This window comes from Onychomys torridus, chromosome 7, assembly GCF_903995425.1.
Source record: "Onychomys torridus chromosome 7, mOncTor1.1, whole genome shotgun sequence".
NCBI lineage: Eukaryota > Metazoa > Chordata > Mammalia > Rodentia > Cricetidae > Onychomys > Onychomys torridus.
In genome coordinates, this window is record NC_050449.1 from 32,885,086 (window position 1) to 32,907,491 (window position 22,406).

The window sequence follows — 22,406 nt, forward strand, 5'->3', positions numbered from 1 at the left end:
GGCTTCAGTATTTATTTCCATTATTGAAATTTTAAATATTTCATTAGATTTTTGAAAATTTCATACAATATGTTTGATATACATCCTTCATCCACTACACCTAGATCGACCTGCTTCACTACTCTCACAACTTAGTGTCTTCTTTTATAGTGTCTTCCTATAAAGTCCAGTTTTCCTGTCCCACACATTCTTGAATGTGTGGTATTCCACTGGAGTGTGGTTGACTTATCAGAGGCCATTCTGAAAGAAAGAGACCCTCCATCTCAGTGAAGCTAAAAGCTACCAATAGTGCTTAGCTGTAGGTATAACTTCATGTTCACTTCTAATCTCCATGTTGAGATTTAGTCTAGTTTGGGCTTGTATAGGTCTTGTGCATGCTGTCACATCTTACTCAGCTGTAAACTCTGTTAAATAAAAAAAACAATAACAGCTGGCCTGGACTGATATACCCACTGGTGCAATAGTGACATGAAAATAAATGTCAGGGGAAAACCAACCACTTTCTGATTGGATTTGAGACCCACTGCAAACGATGAAACTCATATAATCAAATCAAGAGGCCCTCTCAAGACAGGCAATAGACACTAGGGAAAAACCTACTTTATTTATTTAAGTATTGAAACATTTGGTAACCTGTTTTCTTTTATAACAGTATTTGACAACTCCTATATTTTAGTTCTTGTCTTCTTCATAAAGCCACACATTCCTTGGGATCATTAGGCTTTCTTTTTTTATGTTAGGACCCCCTATTTTAGAACCAATCTGATGATTAGGTTAATATTTTCTTAGGATCTTTCTCTGTTTATCATAATCACTGAAAACAGTGGGATTTGTATACTCTTCAAATACTTTATAATATTTTTATATGTGCATAAGCACTTCAAAAGATGAAATTCCATAAAGAGTATTTTCTATTTATTTCCCATCATGATGATAAAAGTTATACTGGATATTATTGAGTAATAAGATTAAAATTACATTCACATAAGGTATGTATTTGTATCCATGTATGTGTCTATGTTTGTGTGTGTGTATGTATACGTGTGTGAATGTGAACCTAATTGGTCTTACTAATAAAAACCAGGAGTCAAATATTAGGGTAATAACCTGAAAGATAGGAGAAACAGAGGAGCAGCCAACAGTGACTTCTTACCTCTCTGGATCCTCAGTCTGAAAGAGGTGAGATCCTGTCTCTGCCTACCTTGTTACTTCCTCTCTCTGCCTCCCGAGAACTGGGATTAAAGACATGAGCCTCCAAAGTGCTGAGATTAATGGTTTGAGCCTCCACCACCTGGCCTCTATGGTTAACTAGTGACTACCTCTGCCTTCTGATCTCCAGGGAAGCTTCATTTGTCAAAACACAGAAAAAATATCACACAAGGTGTGTGTGTGTGTGTGTGTGTGTGTGTGTGTGTGTGTGTGTGTGTGTGTGTTAGACATTAGTAAGTACATACAAAACAGCATATAGTACGTATATATAGTGCTCCAGATTGAATATGTCCCTTACAAAGTCACATGCTCAGTTCTTGGTTCTCAGATGCTGTGTGTCTTTTGGGAGATGGTCAAACTGTATGAAGTGGGGTCCAGCTAGAAAAAGCAGAGCACCCATTACCATTCTTCTTCCCCTCTAAAACCAACCATTGTGTTCATTGTGTTCTGTCTAGAAACAATGAATGGAGCTTAATATGATGAAGTCTCTGACATTGTAATCCAAAGTAAAGATTCCTCTCAGATCTATTCAGATGGATAGTGTAGTCATGATGAAAAATTCTAAAACAGAAAATAAGTACCAGGCACAGGTTTATTGCTGTAATTATTACTACAGAAAGAGGTGATCCTCAAACCTCTGAAAGTGGGTTATAGAAACAATTAGCAGGGGTTGGAGATGTAGACTAGAGGAGACATGGAATGCTAAATGTAGGGATTAATAGGCAATTATTTTATGTGCTTATAGTACCAGAATGGCAATAGAAAAAAAGATAGTAATCATTGTGCTGAAACTTCTGATGAAAATGAGAATTCTGTTGAGAATTGAGCAAGACACTCTTTTTACATTCATTTGACTTCAATTTGTTCCTGTCCTTATATTTTGGAGAGACCGAGTATAAAAATAATGGGATGCTTCCAGCTAAGATGGAAGACTAGAACCTGTCTTTGTATGATGCAGTAAAGAGCAGGTCAGAAGGAATAGTCTGCATTCCAAAGATAGACAAAAGACAATAAACATGGGATGTTTACAAAGGAACTCATAGTATGGTGAAAAATGTGTAAAAATAGAACAATGTCAAGGGCAAAAGAAGTATAACAAGGTGAAGCTGCTTTAGAAAACCCTCCAGTTATATCTGTCCCAGTTACTGACACCCTCTCTGCTTGGCCAGACCATGTAGAGCTGACACAAGGACTGAGGCTGTTAATGCTGGTGTTGTCTTGGATAGCTACTGGCACCCTAGCCTAGGGTATTGATTAAGCTCTAAGATAACACATAAAATAAATGAAGGGCTCCATTAAAATGAAAGAATATAGGAATATGACAGCATAAAAAACAAAAAAGAAAACAACAACGAAAACACAATGTTGAGATTTCAACTTACCCTAGTCAGAATAAAATCAAGAATGTAAAACACAGCGAATTTTGAGAGTATGTGATGAAAGTGTCATTCACTGTTCACGTAATTGCCAACTGGCACAGCCATTGTGTAAGTCAGTGTGGTGAATTCTAATTGGGAGTAGCTGCTGACACTGTAGCCCAAGGTGTCAGTAATAGTAAGTAAGTAAATAAATTAAAAAGTAAATAATTTTCTATTTGACACTTAAATACCACTCTTTGTCCAAAGGACTTCACATTCTACACCACAAATTACTGTTCAGCTGTGTTGATTGCATCCCTGTTCCCAATAGCTAGGAAATGGAAATAACCTAAACAATCTTCAACTGATGAATATATAAGAAAACATAGCACACATGCACAGTAGAATTTCATTTATTTGTAAAGAAATTAGGATCTAGAAATTTGCATGTAAATAGAGGAAACTAGAAAATATTGAGTGAAGTGACTAAGAACCAGAAAGACAAACACCAAATGTTCTTTCTTACAGGGGATACCTAGATTGAAATCTTTGAGTTGGAGTATATAACCTAGAGTTATTGTGTAAACCCCAAAAATAAAAAGGATGATATGAGTGGGCATCTACTCTAGAGAGAGGACTAGCAGGGTACAGGTGATATGAAGGGAGGATAGACTAACTTGGGGACACTATTTGTGGAGGGGGAAGGGAAAGCAATGTAGAAAGAAAACAGGAAAAGGGATAAATACTAATAAGAATGTTGGAAAAAGCCACAGGGAATCATATTATTTATGTTTACCTAAACACACACACACACACACACACACACACACACACACACACACACACAAACACCAACAACAAACCTCCCAAAACATTATGTTATTGCTATTGCCCTTCATTGGTTTCCAGAAATTGAAGGTAAGTCTCTTTGGCTGAAGACCACACAGGATTCTGAAATGGGAGTTGGATAAATAGAGCCGGATTGGACCTAGAAGCCTACTCCCTGAAGACTACCTTTCATAGTATGGAAAAGTGCTATCCAAGTTTCCAGGGAGTAAAACAATTAATAATTTTATCCAGCTGTGACACTTATGGAACACAATAATAATCAGCAAGGCAAGCTATCCCTAAAGGTGCAATAGTAGCATTTACATCACGATGGTAACTAAATACTATTGAATTTCTCTTAGGGCCTCAATAGGAGGAATTTCATGACTGATTCTGTAAATATAGCAAATTATGAGTTATTGATGAGGTCATGGAACCTAAAGGAGAATCTACCAGTGATCCTTTCCCAATCTAGTATAATCTCTAACTGAATATTAATAGTGATCATGTCACCCACAGATATGTGTGACTCTTTTGACAGCAGATGAAAACCATTGTATACATCGATAACTGGTCAAAATAGAGGGAACAACTGAAGATATGGTGAAGAACTCCAATTAATCCATCTTTAATACCACTCTTCCACCTTAGGGTAAGGGAATATTTTGAAAGAGCAGATAAGAATATTCTAAGAGCCAGAGTACAAGGAAGTCTGTAGGGAGATTGTACCTTCTATGTGGGAAAGGAAAGTGGAACTGTGAAATCTCAACTATATAGTTTCCTAAACAAGAGCCTAAATTGATACCTGTTGATATATATCAAGGTGATAGGAGAAATTTTGAAGACTGCACTCCTAAATGAAGCAATATTGGATTGCTGGGAACAGAATTATTCTTTCTATGCCTAAGCTTTCCTATATATAATCCTCATGCATATATAAGCAATATGTCTATTATATATATATATATAATATATATGTATATATACATATATATTATATATATATATGTATATATATATTGGATGGAGATGAGGGAATGATGTAATTACATAGCTCACATATAAAATTTTCAAAAATTTTATAAAAAATTTTCAAAAATAAATTTTAAAAAAGTATCACCTTTGTTGAAATTAAGAGTGGAATTTATTATTTGTAAAGTAGTACTTATTAAATATGAAGAAATATATACGTATTATGATGGGCTATCCATTATGGACGTATGTGTCCATGTCATCATTACTGTTGGTATATATTTTTGATTGTATTAAACATATGATTTAATATGTGAATAGAAAGTTGAATTTGAAATTATGATTGTTAAAATTATCAAAATGTCTTAGAAAATGAGTTATAACATGGACAGGTAGATTAAAATAAATAGTATCAGCTCAAACCCTATATTTGTGGATCACTGCTCTAATAAATAATCCTCATAGTACTTTCTGCTTACATGAATACTTTTCTTTCAAGTATTTTCTTCAAGGCCACACTGACATCCTTATTCCTCAGGCTGTAGATCAAGGGGTTCAGCATAGGCACAACAATGGTATAAAACACAGAGGACACTTTCCCTTGGTCCATGGAGTTGACTGATGATGGCTGCAAGTACATGAATGCTAAAGACCCAAAGAAGACAACAACAGCTAAGATGTGGGAACTGCATGTACTGAAGGCTTTGGCCCTGCCTTCCATGGAACGAATGTGGAGGATGCTAGCAATAATGAAGATATAGGAAGTAATAATAGTGAGAATTGGGACAAAGATATTCAATGTACCAAAAAACAGAATCAACAATTCATTGATATAGGTATTAGAACATGCAAGCTTCAAGAGGGGAAGAAGATCACAGAAATAGTGGTTGATGACATCTAATTTGCAGAATGAAATCTTAATCATGAAGCCTGTGTGAACTGATGCACAGAACACACTAAAAATATACACTCCTGAAATCAGGGAAATGTAAATCTGATAGGACATAGTTACACTGTAAAGCAAGGGGTTACAGATGGCAACATAGCGGTCATATGCCATTGCAGCTAACGTGTAACACTCTGCAATGGCAAAAATGATGAAGAAATAGAGCTGAGTCATGCATCCAGGGTAGGAGATGAGGTTCTTCTCTGCCACAAAGCTCACCAGCAGTTTAGGGATAACAACTGTAGACTGACAGAAGTCAATGAAGGACAGACTGCTGAGAAAATAGTACATGGGGTTGTGCAAGTGGGAACTGAGCCCAATCAGTGTGACCATGCCCAGATTCCCCACCACAGTTATCACATAGATTCCTAGGAAGAGGAGAAAGAGGGGCATCTGGAGTTCTTGCTTCTCTGAGAGCCCAGCCAAGAAGAACTCAGTCACTGTGCAGTGGTTTCCTGCTGCCATATTCTTATTCAAATCCTGAAGGAGTAAAAGAAGTGTAAGTTAGAGTAACATTATTATTCTTTCCCATGTACACAAAGTCCCCATATGAATTATTTTAGAGTATCTTTTTTCTGTGTAATTACCTTAACTGCATCATCCTATACAAATAAAATACACCTTTTGTTATTAATTTTAAAGCTATCCTTAAAAACTTAAGAATGTATTTTATATAAAACATTGTCACTAAATTCAAGCTTTGAAATATTTTTGTGAATTCAAAGCGATGTCTCTATATAGAGATTTAGAGTGAGTATCAGTGAGAAAAATTGTCCAACAGTCTTGAGGGAGCAAGCTCTAACTAAAATTAGTGTATTGTTATCCAAAATATATTTTTTCCAGGTGATCTAGAGAGCTTTTATTTTCACAAGTTTCCATTTTTTCTAATTTTAATGTGCGTAAGTCATTAAACTTCCAAATGTGAAAAGTAAATGACCTCTGGAGTAAAAATTGCACTAGGTTCTGGATGCATGGTCCTGCTAGGAAGGGCTTTCTGGTTTGGGAACCCGTTCTTGGGAGAATTAGTCAGTCAGTAGTGATTAAATAGAGAGGTCATGAAGACTAAGTGCCAATTCTCACTCCCAATCATGTACCAATGACATCTTTGGCCATTGCGATTTTTTTTTTTTTTTGGCTAACTACAGAAGAAATAATTTTTACTAGCACTTTACCATTCAGAAATACTGAAATATGATTTTTGCATTGTTACCTCACATTGACATCCTCTCAAATAAAAATTTGTCTACTTCACTCATTAAAACTAGTGACAGAGACTCAGCTCAGTTCTTTTTCCTCAATTTATATAATGTGAACTAAGAAAGATTGCAATGCAGAAACATATAAATTGAGGGAACATATAATTGTTATCCTCTACCCTACTGAATTGTGAAAAATTAATCAATGTCTGCACAAAGTAAATCCTTAACTGTGTTAGAGTTCAATCATTGAAATAATAGCAGTTTGAAATGTTTTTAAAATGTAAACATTTGTATCTTGCATAGATAACTATTGTTATCTCACGAAAGGTTCACAGGTTTAAGAGACAGAATAAGACAGAAGGTCTTGAAGAATATACTGAGGAAATTCTTGGTAGCCCCGGAAGACTTCAACTTAAAGATTTCTTAGAAACTCACACACAAGTAAGGAAAAGACAAAACATACAATGATGCTAATCAGAAAATGGGAGGTACCAGAAAGAATGCAAGAGCCAAAAAAGAAGAAGAAGAAGAAGAAGAAGAAGAAGAAGAAGAAGAAGAAGAAGAAGAAGAAGAAGAAGAAGAAGAAGAAGGAAGAAGAAGAAGAAGAAGAAGGAGGAGGAGGAGGAGGAGGAGGAGGAGGAGGAGGAGGGAAGGAAGGGAAGGAAGGAAGGAAGGAAGGAAGGAAGAAAGAAAGGAAGGAAGGAAGGAAGAAAGAAAATCTGTGAAGAAGTCTCTTCTTGGAATGACACAGGCAATGTGATGATGATTTCATAACAGCAGTGGCTGCCACAATGACTCACATAAGACTGCACCTGGAAATATTTCATTACACATTTGGGTGTGTGTATGCAGTGGGGGTGGGGAAGGTCTGACAAATCTATTCATTGGGCTACTCATAGATTCCAGAATGGGGAAGACATCATCCTCAGTTTTGTACTTACTAATAAGCCCTCCATACTCCAATGGATAGTTGTAAACTTATGACTTATGCTCATACAGATGACCTGGTTAAAATACATTGGTCAGAAAACAAAGCAAAATCATGAATGTGGGAAAGATACTTGTAGTGAGGAAAGAGTGTAAATAGGAGAATACTGGATGTATACATGTAAGGGTGATAGTAATCAGAATATATGTGTTTAGGGGTGTGCAAGTATGCACATGTGTGCCTGTGTGTGTGTACATACATGAAGTAGTCAAAAACTTTAATAAAAAATAAATATTAATATTCACATCATCTAAATTTAAAACTGCAGCCCTCTTCAAAGGTTCAATAATCACTGTGGAACTGTATAGAAAGCATGAAAGATCCAAAGGTTGACCTTACAAAAACAGCGTATCTGTGCCCAGCAGAGCAGGTGCACACAGGACTCTCAGTATTGGGGCAGCAGGTAAACAATCTGTATATGCCAAAGTAGAACCAAATTCCAGCATATAAAGGAGAGTTGAGCCCAAAGTTCATTCCAATTGAGGAGTTATTCCACTTTTTTATAGAATAAAATTCTAATTTTCATTTAAAAGGAACAAATTATACATGGCAGGCAATAGCATATATTTCAAAAGCATGGTGTTATTGGGTTGGCTATAAAGACAATCTTTCAAACATTGATAACATTTAAAATAAATATTCAAAACTATTAAAAAAACATTCTTTGATATGGATTACTGCTCTTTATCTATTAATTGTTTGTTTGATATAAGGGCTCACTCTGTAGCCCAGGCTGGCCTAGAACTCACAATCATCATGTCTATTCAACCTGACAGCTCAGACTTTAGGACTGTGCCACAACACCTGGTGCTACTTAATTTTTTAAGAAAATTTTCAGCCAGTACTTCAAATTTTATTCATTTTTGCAATTTCATTTGCTATAAACATCCCACAAAACTTCATTTGACTGTGTCTCACAATATATGTTAAATTTCTCACAATATCCTATTCAAAATATTTCATAAGTTGTTCATCATTCCATAGATGTGGTCACTTTACGAATTTTGTACTTTTTCTAAGGTTTTCTTATCTTGAAACATGTCATGGTTTTATCATATTAATTGAATCTACTCTGAAATTATAAAGTATTACATTACAGATATTTTCTTAGTAACTATATTTGGCTAGTTTATTATAAATTTCCTTCTTAATTAGTTCTTTGAGTATTTCCTACAATGTGTTTTGATCATATTCACCCCCTCACTGAAATCCTCCCAATTCCTGGCCTCTTTTCTTTTTCCACTCATAATGCCCAGTTTATGCTGCCAATGAGTCATTAGATGTGTGGCCTTTGAGAGGAGTATGGTTGACTTAACAAGGACAACATTCTTAAAGAAAATAATTCTCTCTCTCTCAGTACCCATCAGTTGCCAATAGCTTCCCAGTTAGTGGAGGAACCTTATACCTATCTCCCCTTTCTATGCAGATTTTTGGTCACAATCACTGTGAGTTCATATGTGCAACTGCCCTGCTGTGTCTGGAGGACATTGTTCATCCTGGATTAATGGCTTCCCCCTTTTGGAATTATTGGCCACTGATGTCCCATCAACTCCTGCAAGAATTACAGGCTCTTCTCAATGCTAGTGATTACACTCCACAACTCAGTGATAAGTAAAGCTGTGAAGACACCTGTACTTGAGTCATAGAAGGTGGAGATATCTAAATGGTATTGGCCTACAAGTTTCATCCCTAATGGCTAGATTTCACAGTGCTATAAGATACTATGGACACTACTGGAGGAGAAAAGCTCTCAACAATCTTGTCTAGCTATGAACTCTGTGAGCTATAATGACATCTGGGCTGGCAAGATATTCTCATTGGTACATTGGTGGTATTAACATCATGGCAGTATTGAATCATTTTCTGCTCCATAAGACAAAACCCATACCTGACACTTGTGCCCAACCAAGGATTTGTAGCTTTTTAAACTTTAAAAAAAATCTGAATATTATACTGCCCCCAAATAATATACTGCCTATTTTACACCAGTGTATGTATGTATTTTGGTTGTTTATTTCTCTAAATATATTGTTTTTACATTCTACATGCACAATGACTTTCTATGCACCGTTACTGTTCTAATACCTATTATGCAAAGCACAGTAACATCTGCACTAAAAATTCTGATTATCTTTGTCTTACTTTAACCTTTTAAACTTGAGTCACAGTTTTTCTTACTAAGTTATGACATATTTTCTATTTGCTGCTGTCTTCTTTGAAGCCTACTCTGTCTGATATAAGTTCATGGTCACAAGCTTCATATTTGCTATTCTTTGTAAGTAAAAAATTAACTCTGTATTTTTATTTTATTTATTAATCATCTTTATAATAAAGCATGTTTCATTTAATTCTCTAAAATAAAGAATTAAATATAAATGAAATAGAATATTAAAAACTTAGCACCGATGTCTAGAAGTCAATCTAATAAAATACAAACCATCTTTTAAGTAGTCCTGAGAGAACTTAAGGAAACTTTTAATAAAAGAAGAACTCATCATAGTAACATTTTTATTACTCAATATGTTAAAGAAATCAAGCCTCGCAGAGTTCTGGATAGCTTGGTGATAATCCAATTAGTGGATACCACATATAGAGTAAGAGCATTAGAGACACCCATGGAATACTTAAAGCAAACTTTGTCTAAATTGAGTCATTTCAGAATTTACTGAAAAATCAATATAGCCTGATGTTAAACAAACAGCAACAACAAAAAGAAGACTAGATATTGTCATTGGTTCATTCCTCTTGGAGCTTAGGATACCTTGTGGACGATGGTGATGGGGATTAACAATTATAGGAACTTGGGGGGGGGGGTCAAGGACAGCAGAACATTTTCTACAAAATAAACTGAGCAGGGATCGTAGATACTCACAGAGCCTGAAGCAGCAATCACGGATCCTGCATTGGTCTTAGCTAGATCCTCTGCATATATGATAGCATTTTTAGCTTGTTGTTTTTGTGGGACTCTTAACAATAGGAGTGAGTGGTTTCTCTGACTTTTGCACATATTCTTGAGATCCTTTTCCTTCTTCTGGAATTCCTCACTTAACATTAATATTACAGTGTGTGACTAATGTTATTGTTTCTTGCTATACCTTGTTTGATTGATATTCCTGGATGCCTACTATTTTCTGAAGGAAAATGGAGGAGTATTAGATATGGTGGAGAGCAGAGACAGGGCAGGGAAACTGGGAGGAGTGGAGGGAGGGGAAACTGCACTTGGGATGTATTGCATGAGAGACTAATAAATAAATAAATAAATAAACAAACAAACAGATAGGTAAATAAATAAGTGGATAGGGAAATAAATAAATAAATATACTTCTTGAAAGGTTACAAAAAATGGAGATTGGAAGCTCTGGAGGTATATAATGCTCAATACACAGTTTTGTTCTTGAATCTCTCTAGATATATTCAACTTTCACATACACTATTGGCAAATACTTTAATTTGTTTTTTTTTAATATTGTATTTATTGTTATTGTTGTGTTGATATAATATGTGTGTTCACAGGCCTATGCCATGGCACACATGTGAAGTTCAGAGAATAACTTTGGAGAGCCTGTTTCCTCCCTCCACTCTATAGATTCTGAGTATTGAACACAGGTCATCAGGATTGTGTGGCAAGTGCACTTACCCTCTGAGTCATTTTTTTCTGTCCAGTAAGTACCTTAATATCTAAGAGAGTAGTATGTAGTTGCTTTTAAATCAAGTGTAAAACACATATGAATATGATATAACAATTAATTTATTTCCCAATGCTGTCATTTATCAAAGTTATCTATGATTACTGCATTAATAAAAATGTACCCATGCAAAACATGTTTATGAAGAAAAACAAAATCTATTGCATTTTCTGTTCATAGTCTTAGCGTTATCCCCAAAAGAAAACTCAATCTCCACAGAATATTTCCAATTTAATTTATAGCTCTTCTTTAAATCACCTCCACAGCTGTAAAAATTTTGTTCCTATTCTGTTTCTAGAGTTTTAATATCATATCCACTTCCCACATCCTATACTCAGTTACCTTACCCAAGCCAGTGCCATTACCTCCTCTCTCGTTGTGATAATTCTAGATAGACTGAGAGTTTATACAACCATTAAAATAATCTCAAAATTATTTATTCAACTCTTAAAACTTATTTAACAGTTATTGCTAAACCCTATGCCCCACTTCATCATTATCAGTCTTTACTGGTAGCATGTAGAGATCTTAGCTACCAAAAAATAAGAATAAAATTGTAAACCTATAAAAATGAAAATATTTTTCCATTGGGAGCCATTAGAATAAGTAATATCATATAATCCCATGCTTCGAAGACAGTTTCTAGCATCTTTATCCCACATCCATTTCTCTCTCTCTCTCTCTCTCTCTCTCTCTCTCTCTTTCTCTCTCTCTCTCTTTTCTCTCTCTCTTCCTCTAAATATTTCTGAAATACAAAGGAAATGACAATGACCTAAGGTCATTGCAGCAGTATATGCTTTAAAGAACTCACAACCTCAATCTTCTGTATTAGAATATATTAATTTCACTTGGTCTCTAAATATGTGATAAAATTTACAGATAAAATAAAAATGGGAGGAAAGGCAAAAAAAATTGTAATTGAATTTATTATTAGTGCATCCTGATAGGCTTATGCTAAGTACAGAAATGAGCAAATATTCAGAAGTAATATTGCATAAGAAGCAAAATTTGAATAAATCCACAATTATAAAATTTTGAGTGTCACCACTTCTATTCATTCTAAGATATGATGCTAATTAGTTTTTATTTTAACATTCATAAAAATGTTTTTACTATCCAATTATTCCAATGTCTACAGATTTAATGTGATTCTCTGAAAATTTGTTTTGTATGCAAAACACCCTATTATCCTCAACAATAACCACGTTTAACTAAAAGCTCAAAATATATTATACTCAAGGATAGTTGTTTCAAGTTAATTACCTAACCAAAGCTAGTTTAGTGGAGCTATACATTCTTTAATGTAGGAGAGAAGGTCTAATCTTGATCACTTTAATTATAGTTAGCAAAGTAGAAATCACAGATTAAGAGGGTTTCATGGAGTCTAACACTAAGAACTTTTTCCTTTCGGAGTTAAACTTGAGTGGACATCACTCATTCCCCAAAGTAAGATGTACTTCTTTTGGCCAGCATGCCTTCAAAGTTACTACAACTTCATCCATAGAAGATAAAAAAAATGAACTCATTAAATATAAATATAAAAATAATATATCAGATCAGTTATAATGGTTTTTATGCATAAACAACAGTGGAGATAAATTAAAATTAAACAAGGAAAAATTTATTAACTCCTAATTTGATGTATAAATGACTCTTAGTATACAAGATGTATAGATTAAATCCAATTCATATGAAAAACTAAAGATGTAATTTCAATTCAATGAAACAATAAAATTCATGAACTAAGAGAAAAGAAAAGGAAATGCAGGTCTTGAAAGTACAAATCTTAACATATAAAGAAATTATAGCATATTATTTTGTACTATCCTAATACATCATTAGCAGTGCTATCTAAAAGATCTCTGATATGGCTTCCCAGCTCAGATGCTATTGAATTGGAATACAGTCAAGAGGTCATGATGATGACTAATTGTTGATCAATGGGCCTATTGGTGGTCACCATTTACCATGGCTGTACCCCTCTTCCTAAGGCCTTTCACATGCTTCCGTTTCTGTGTTCCATGAAGTTAGCAAGCACTGATATAAAGCTATCATGCTATATTTTAGGCTATGAATTTATCTGTGGATGTTCTTGCTAGGAAAAGGCATTGGCAAGATGAAACACAGAACCTGTAGGATGCTAAGAAAACATTCAAATGTAATATGATTAGTATGTAGCTTATGTGTTGTAAGACAGTTTATGATGTTTCAAAGCACAAAAGATAAACTCTTTAATAATCATAAGGGGCAATTATGGTAGTTTGTTATTTTAAAAGGGGAACAGCTTTCTTATACTTGTTCATGGATGTGTGGAGCCCTAAGTCAGATGAGAATTCACTTTCAAAGATCTAGAGGAAAGAGTCCTTTAATTTCTTTTGTAAATCAACAAATGTTCAGTCACATTGATGCTTCTAAATTCTTCATACATACAACCATCACCATCTGTGATGGATGCAGATGACTACTTATGGTTCCCAGACAATATGACAGTCATTTCATTGTCTACATTCTAGATTTCTGTTCAGCCTAACTTCAAGAGTGTCCCCAAGCACTTTTTCTTTGTTAACTGGTAAATGTGCATTTCCTTTTATATCCATTCTAAAACTATGGTTGGCATGGGGTGATGCTCCATAATCATATATTGGATTCATCCTTCCTATGGTGTGTTCAGGATATTGTAATTTCTGAACTGCACACTTGCTTCTTGGGCTATCAATTAACTATTAGTCAAATGACAAGTTGGACTTATATGACTTTTAAGTCTGTCACATGCCACATTGCAGGCTTTTAAAGGTACTTTTAGGAATAAATGAATAATTAGTTTCTGCCTGACTTAAGAAAGTGATTGCCCCAGATTTCAGAGTCCTAAGTGACATATGTGATCACATGAGACAAACACACTCACTTTACTTCTGCTGCAATTCTCAATATCAAATTTTATTTGCCACCTGCAAATGGTACTAATCCTAGAATTGGTAGAAGCATACTCCTTATATTCTATAGATAGTATTGAGAAGGCTAGACCTAGTCCTCAATGGCAACAGTACCTTTGAGCCTGGTCTGTATCTCTTGTCAGCATCTTCCAGGACTCACTTAGTTTGTGCTTCTGAAGATTCAATTTCACCTGCACAGTCACCTGAGCATCTGGGAAGGGCTGTCCTGAGTCTAAGTTCTTCAGGTACTGTGTGCCAGCCAATAAATATTCTCTAAGGATGCTCATTATTATAGAAACATGCACATGAGAAAAATAAGTAATTATCAGTACTAATTTTCCAACTGCCTAGTTATTATTCAAATGGGTACCGGCCATTGCTAAACTTTCACATCATAATAAAGATTTTGAGTATGTAGATCACTAAAAACATGTATTAAAGTGCTTACCTTACTCTAATCCAGTAGGTGTGGGTATGTGTAGAATTTTATATATTTATTAGGAGCTTCTAGCTAACACAATAGACAGAGCCCACACTGGTATGATCATGTTCAGGAGGAACAACATCTTTCCTTATGAGTTATAGCTTATTGATTATAAGTTTAATGATGTTTACACAATAAAACTATTCAGTGCTTGGCAGATTGCATGAATATTATTAACAGTTTCTTGCAGAATAAAAACATCCTTGCTTTGTTCCTAATTTAAAGAATCCCAGAAGAACAGTAGAATGATCTAAATGAAGGTAACAGGGGTAAGCATAACTGGGACTAAAGAAGCAGATGAGTTATTTCATGCCTAAGTAGTTAGAAACCAGAGTAATCTAAATTTTCCAACTATCAAAACAATTAATAAGATTAACCTAAGTGTGTTCTATGCTGACCAGCTTATTATATTTTATATCATTTGTCCCTTATTGTTTCTTCTATGAGTAGTAAAGAGAGCAAATACTCAGGTTAATAGAGATCATATAAAATATAGTTAAAATGTTATATCATTAAATATTACATAACAGTTTTATACTCCAAAGAAACTCAATATATCATTGGTGTTCATTTTCATAGAAAAGATTTATAGGCATGCATAGTCTTAGCATTCAGAAAAATGTTGTGCTAATGTATGTATTTAATGACAATAGTAACATGAGGTATGGGAAATTTTTACAAGTTCATAAAAAACTTCTTAAAATGGTATATAAATTATAGTTCAGAGAATTGAAAGTTAGTAAGCAATAGTTTATTGCAAAAATAGTAGCTATCTTCAAGTGTTCTGTGTATCTGGCATTTAAGAAGTGCTAAGCTCTTGTTTTCCATTTTATTTTTTATTTGTTTTTATTAGCACCCAATTTATGTCATATATACATCTATATTATTTGAGTTGAGTGTGTTATTTCCATCAGTGCACAATAGATGGACAGATCCTTAAGCTCAGATCCACAGAGACCAGGAATGATTAGAAATATTCTAAAACAGTAAAGTCCAACCATATTCTTTGCTAATTTTGACATATGGTATCTTTTTGAGCCCACAGTGGACAATCTCTAGAGCTATGGCCACTTGCTTATCTTCTTCCCTTTATCTAAGGCCCAGCACAAACCTCAGTGTGGAGGATGTGAATAAAAATAATACACGAATTAGAGAATAGTTAGAGGATTTTACCAGCCCCACAAATAATAAATTAATTAATTAATAAATGAATGAATAAATAAATAAGTTTTGAGAAAAGTAAATGGGACAAAACATCTTCCCTGTGCTTGTCAGGTTACTGTGTTTTTCATTTTGCCACACTTATTATGCTTTATTTTACACAGATATTACTGAATATGTACTGTAAATATTTTAAGGTTATCATAGGTATAATTTTGTTCTACTCTGGGCATTGATAATTGTCAGTAGTACAAGGGGTTTGTTTGGTGAACACTATTCCACATAAATCATTATTGAATCATAGATTTTTCTAATTTAATTATTTTCAACTTTCCACAAGTTTGAAAATCAAGAAAAACTAAGCATCAGTTAAAGATTTCTGTTTTTTATTATTATTATATCTGTGTTTTAATTTTACACATCAGCCACAGGTTCCCCTGTCCTCCGACCTCCCATGCCCACCCCCATCTGCCCCCATCCCCTCCCCTCCATTCCCATCTCCTCCAGGGCCAAGACTCCCCTGGGGATTCATTTAAACCTGGTGGATTCAGTACAGGCAGGTCCAGTCCCCTCCTTCCAGGCTGAGCAAAGTGTCCCTGTGTAAGCCCAAGGTTCCTAACAGCCAGCTCATGCACTAAGGACAGCCTGGATGCCTCCCAAACAGTTCAAGCTATTCAATTGTCTCACTTATCCAGAGGGCCTGATCTAGCTGGGGGCTCCACAGCCTTTGGTTCATAATTCATGTGCTTTCATTTGTTTGGCTATTTGTCCCTGCACTTTTTTCCAATCTTGGGCTCAACAATTCATGCTCTTACAGTCCTCTTTCTCGGCAATTGGACACCTGGAGCTCCACCTGCGGCCTGGTTAAGGATCTCTGCATCCACTTCCATCAGTTATTGGATGAGAGTTCCAGAACAACTGTTAGGGTGTTTGGCCATCTGATCACCAGACCAGGTCAGATCAGGCTTTCTCTCGACCATTGCCAGCAGTCTACAGAGGATGTATCATTGTGGATTTCTGGGGACCTCTCCAGCACTCTGCCTATTCCTATTCTCATGTGGTCTTCATTTATCATGGTCTGTTATTCCTTGTTCTCCCTTTCTGTTCTTGATCAGGTGTGTGTGTGTGTGTGTGTGTGTGTGTGTGTGTGTGTGTGCAATTTTAATCATCACCTTTGGTCATCAACCAATCCTAGCAAGAAAAGTGTGACAGATAGTAATAATTGTGCTTGTTCCCTGACCTTAAAGAGTTCATCACTCAACTGTGTGCCTTTCCAAGAATTTAGATTGTCTAGTTGGGTTTTTTGCCTCAAAGCTATTATCAAAACATCTGATCTAACCTGAAGTTATTATAAGGCTTTGTTTCAGCTAAATGATGCACACCAGGACCTTTGACAGCATCTTTCAACATTAAGGTTAAAAGAATTTAAGTAAGCTACTTAATTTACTTAATTTGAGCTACTGGGTCTCAGGGTTTGTTTTTTTTTTTTTTTTCTCAATCATTAACCTAAGTCACAGTCTATATGGCTCCTCAGTAGAAATTCATTTGTTCCAGGTGTGTGACACTTTTTTGTTTATATTTTTATCATCAACTCTTTATTTAAACTAACATTATTATTATTATCAATTAAACAGCTCAGGAATGAATCATCTTCATAATAATCCATCCAGTAGAACAGGATGTTTCTGTGAGATAAACACATTACATTACAGGCAGTGGGGATCTCCCCACACCCATTCACACCATGGCACATATTAGAGATAGATAGCAGCAGCAAACATGTAAAGGCTCAGCACAAGCAAAAGACATTCCAGGGTCTGTGGTCTTGAGGCCTTTCCTATCCAAGATTTACCCATCACAGAACTAAATCCTGGTGGGCTGACACCTTGAACTTCAATTGTCGCCTGCTGCTCTTATCACATGACCTCTGACATTTGCCAAACTGAAATTTGATTTTAAGAATAAAGCCAGTGTAATTTTGGATATTCAAGAATTCAAGTTTATTTCTGATATACCCATTTTGAAAGAACTGTTGAACAATATACTTTAACAATCTGGATTGCTTTCTGTCTACCAAAATATATCTAAAAACCAAGTAAAATTGGACAATCAACCACCACATTTCTGTCCAGAAGGATGGACAGCTGATTTTTTTCAGAGAAGGGGGAAACAGTGTCACTACTTCATATTTTTTTAGTTAAATAACATATATAGCTTTCTACGAGTGCCACTTGTCAGTGTAACCTCACACAGGGAAAAGTAATAGAGGCTGCAGTGGGATGGGAGTTGACAAATAAGTTACACCAGAATAGCTGCACAGGCTGATTGAATCAACAGATTACATTACTTTATCATTTGCCATCATATAAGTTTTTATATTAAAACTTGACGTTTAAAAAAAAGTACTGAATTAAATGTAGTTTAAAATTAGATGTAGCTCCTTGAAATGATAACAACCCATTGATGAATATAAATAGTATGGATGCCAGAAGCTTCCCTTAAATATTTCATAAGAGGAATTTTAAAAAGCATTAAGGATGTAATTGTTCTAGGCCCTGGACAACAATTAGTCATAAAAACAGAAAGTCTGCTAGGATGTCTAAGTCACACCAAGTTTGATGAAAACATGGAAGTATACATGAAATGATCAGTAGATAAACCACAAGAATACTGGATCAGATACTGGTTCAACACATACAAGTGTCTATAACATGGATTTTAAAATAGCAATCACAAGTATGAAGTAATATACTAAAGACAGAAGACAAATAAGATCCATTGAACAATAGGGAATTAAGTAGATTTTCCAGGGTAGTCTAGATCACAAGTGACACTTTGCCTTTGTCCATTAAACTCACTGATGGAGGCTGTAAGTAATGCATCCAGAAGAACCAAAGAAGATAGCAACATTAGAGATGTGGGAAAGTCATGTACTGAAGGCTTTGGATCTTCCTTCTGTGGATCAAATGTGGAGGATGCTGGCAATGATGAAGATGTAGAAAATAATAATGATGAGAACTGGGACAAAGATATTCACAATACTAAAAATGAAAACCAACAATTTATTGATATAAGCATTATAGCATGCAAGCTTCATGAAGGGAAGAAGATAACAGAAATAATGGTTGATCACATCTAAGTTACAGAGCTGAACTATGACCACACCAATAATATACAGCCCTGAAATCAAGGAAATGTAAATCTGATAGGACATGGTTACATTTTAAAGCAAGAGTTTAGAGATGGCAGCATAGTGATCATAAGCCATTGCAGCTAATATATGACATTCTATAATGGCAAAAAGGAGGAAAAATAGAGCTTAGTCATACATTTAGTGTAGGAGATGATGTTCTTCTCTGTCAAATGCTCACCAACAGTTTTGGGACAATGACAATGGAATGACATAAATCAATGAAGGACACACTGCTGAGGAAATAGTGCATGGGGTGTGCAGGTAGGAACTGAACCCAATCTGTGTATTCATGTCAAATTCCCCACCACAGTGACCACATAGATTTTTAGGAAGAGAGGAAAGAAGGGAAGCTGGAGTTCTAGCTTCAGAGTCAAGTAAAGATGAACACATTCACCGTTTGATGACTTCCTGCTGCCATATCCTCTGTACAAATTATGAAATAGAGGGAAATGTGTATCAGTTACAGCGGCTGTTATTGTTTCAAATTTACAGATTTCTGTATGAGTTGAATCTCTTTATGATAATTAAATTACAGAAACATGTATAAGTATATTTTCTTAATTTAACATTTAGTTTACATTATTTTTTAATTCAAAATTCATGGTATATAAATACTGCCCCTGAGCACTTTGAACATTTCAGTGGCTTTATGGCAATGTCTTCACTGGAAGCTTACATCTCCTATTATTATCTCATAACAGCCTATGGTGCTATTGAATCTGCAAAGGGAAAAATAATCCATAGTCCTATCCAGCTACAGACCTATGATCCACACCAATTGCAAGCATGGCAAAATGTCCTGAAGAGCACAGTAGTGGCACTGATATCATGGTGGTAACCAAAGCTATCTAATTGGACTCAAGACCTGCTCAATAATAGGCCTGGTAGTGTAAATTTAACCAACTACTCATGCCTCATGTCGTCAAAGGTCCTAGAGGAGAACTTGCTACTGTCACTTTTTTAAATCAGTATACTTTCTAAATGTATTATATCTCATCTGGGCAAAATTACAGCTGGCCCTGGTGACATGAATAAAGGGAATCCAGATCTGAGGGAACCTAGAGCAGGAGAACTGGCCCCACTCCTTCCTGTAGGCTGCATTGAGCTAGCAAACACAGTTCTAGAGAGCTCACCTGGGTAGTGGTGGTAAGGGAAATCTAGCAAACTGACCAATCTAGCTACCACCCAGGGTCAGAAGCAGGGCTATGAGTTCACCCTCCCCAGTATCCACTGAATTTATGAAATGTGGGACATGAACAGGATGAACATACAGATTCAAAAACAGCAAGATCTCCATAACACAGGACAACAACAGGATATCCAAGAGGAGCCACTGTGAGACCCCATTAACTGTGGTGTAGCAGAGCCAGAGGCCTCAAGCTAGAACAATGACTCCTGGCCATGACACCTGCAAGTGAAGATTGTGCTAAAAGATAAACTGTGTGACTTATCAGGCCATACTACAGCTTCCATGACAAGACTGTTCTTTTTGTTTTTGTTTTCCTTCTTTGTTTTGTTTTGGTTTTGGTTTTTCATTTAAATTTAGTTTTGATGGGGGCGGGGGGGGGGGGGGTAGGAATGAGCGGCCACAAGGGCAGAGGGCAGATTTGAGGAGATGTGGAGATAAGTGGGATCAGAATGCATAATATGAAATCACAAAGAATCAATAAAAGTGAAAAGAAAGATACAACTTTCAACACCTTTATTGCAATCAGTTACAATAGCTGTGACAACACCAACTGTTGGCAAGGAGTAGCCAAACTTTACATGAGTCTTGTGTGCAGTGAGAAAATGCTCACCTACTTTAGAAAATAGCCTCACTATTCACTGAACAGTCTGCAGCACAAATTTTATCCAGGACAAATGTCAGCAATTTTCTGTAGAGAGATGGGCACAAAAGTGTACACAGTAGCTTTATTCATGCCAACCTTGAGTTACTCTCAACCTACATGTTCAACAGACTCAATTTGACATTTATTTATGTACATTTTAAAATCTTGGTTGCATTTTGATTTTCTCTGTCTCTCTGTCTCTGTCTCTGTCTGTCTCTGTCTCTCTATCTCTCTGTCTGTCTGTCTCTCTCTCTCTCTCTCTCTCTCTCGTGTGTGTGTGTGTGTGTGTGTGTGTGTGTGTGTGTGTGTGTGTGTGTGTGTTTTCAGATAATAGTACTCCAGTTGAGGTCAGAGGAAAACTGGAGGGAGGGAGTTGGTTCTTTTCTTCTACCATGTGAACTCTGTGGACTGAACTATGGCCTTCAGCTTTGGTGATGAATTTCTTAACCTGAGAACCAATTTTACAACCCCCAAGATGCAGTGTATCTGATACCCTATTCTAGCTTCTGAACCAGGCATGTATACAGTATACATATATACATGGAGTCAAAACACCCATTAACATAAAATTAAAGATAACTAACTAAATAAAAATAAAATTACAGAAAACATACAAACATTCACAATAATGCTATATAATGAGGACACAAAACAAGTTAAGTCTGAGAAACATACAGTTTTGAATGGCTTCCAAATTGAAATAAAAACATGATGTTAAATATATTTTATATTTTATTGTTTGAAACAATACTTTATTAAAGTAATCAAACTTCATAGAGTAGTTGTGGAACTTTGAAACGTAAAGTAAAATGATCATAAAAACAAGCTAAAAATATTGGAGCATCTGTCCTTTTTAATTTTTTTTTATTTTATTGAATTTTCTATTCATTTTATATATCAACCACAGATCCCCCTCTCCTTCCTCCTCCTGACCCCCAGCCTCCAGCCCCAACCCACCTCCCATTCCCACCTCCTCCAAGGCTAGGTCTCCCATTGGGAGTCAGCAAAGCCTGGTATGTTCAGTTGAGGCAGGTTCAAGCCCCTCCTCCTGGCACCAAGGCTGCACAAGGTGTCCCACCATAGGCACTGGGCTCCAAAAAAGCCAGCCAATGCATCAAGAGCCTTCATCTAGTGACTGATAAAAGCAGATGCAGAGATCCATGACCAGGCTGATGAGAGAAAGGAGGGATTCTATGAGCAAGGGACATCGAGATCATGACAGGAAAACATACAGAGACAGCCAGCCAAACTAGTGGAAATGCATGCCTCTGGATAGGTGAGACAGTTGTTTGCTTGAACTGTTTAGGAGGTCCCCAGGCAGTGAGAGCATCTGTCTCTTACCTTTTCTAAAATTTGTTCCAAATCTAGCATTTTAACAAAGCTATTTAAGTGAGACTATAATTTAGGTATAACATTGTAGAAGACAATATCATTGTACATTGTCCCTAAAGCTCTCTATTGGGCTCTTTAAAGTATTCTTCACAACCAGAATTATGGTCACTGTGGTTGAGAACACAGGTTAAGAAAGTTCTGTGGAATTAAACTTATGGGATTTCCATTCATAAATTTAACCAAAACTGGATTTAATTCTCCATGATTCAATGTTCTCTTTCTAGC

At 35.7% G+C, this 22,406-nt stretch overlaps 1 protein-coding gene and 1 pseudogene across 1 annotated transcript; both read right to left on the reverse strand.

Moving 5' to 3' along the window:
• Nucleotides 1-4,746: 4,746 nt before the first annotated feature.
• LOC118587442 (olfactory receptor 1537-like) lies at nucleotides 4,747-5,789 on the reverse strand. Its single transcript, XM_036193403.1, has one exon. The coding sequence runs from the start codon at nucleotides 5,776-5,778 to the stop codon at nucleotides 4,843-4,845; it is 936 nt and encodes a 311-aa protein (XP_036049296.1). The 5' UTR covers nucleotides 5,779-5,789; the 3' UTR covers nucleotides 4,747-4,842.
• Nucleotides 5,790-18,580: 12,791 nt separating this feature from the next.
• LOC118587552 lies at nucleotides 18,581-19,375 on the reverse strand (annotated as a pseudogene).
• Nucleotides 19,376-22,406: the final 3,031 nt, after the last annotated feature.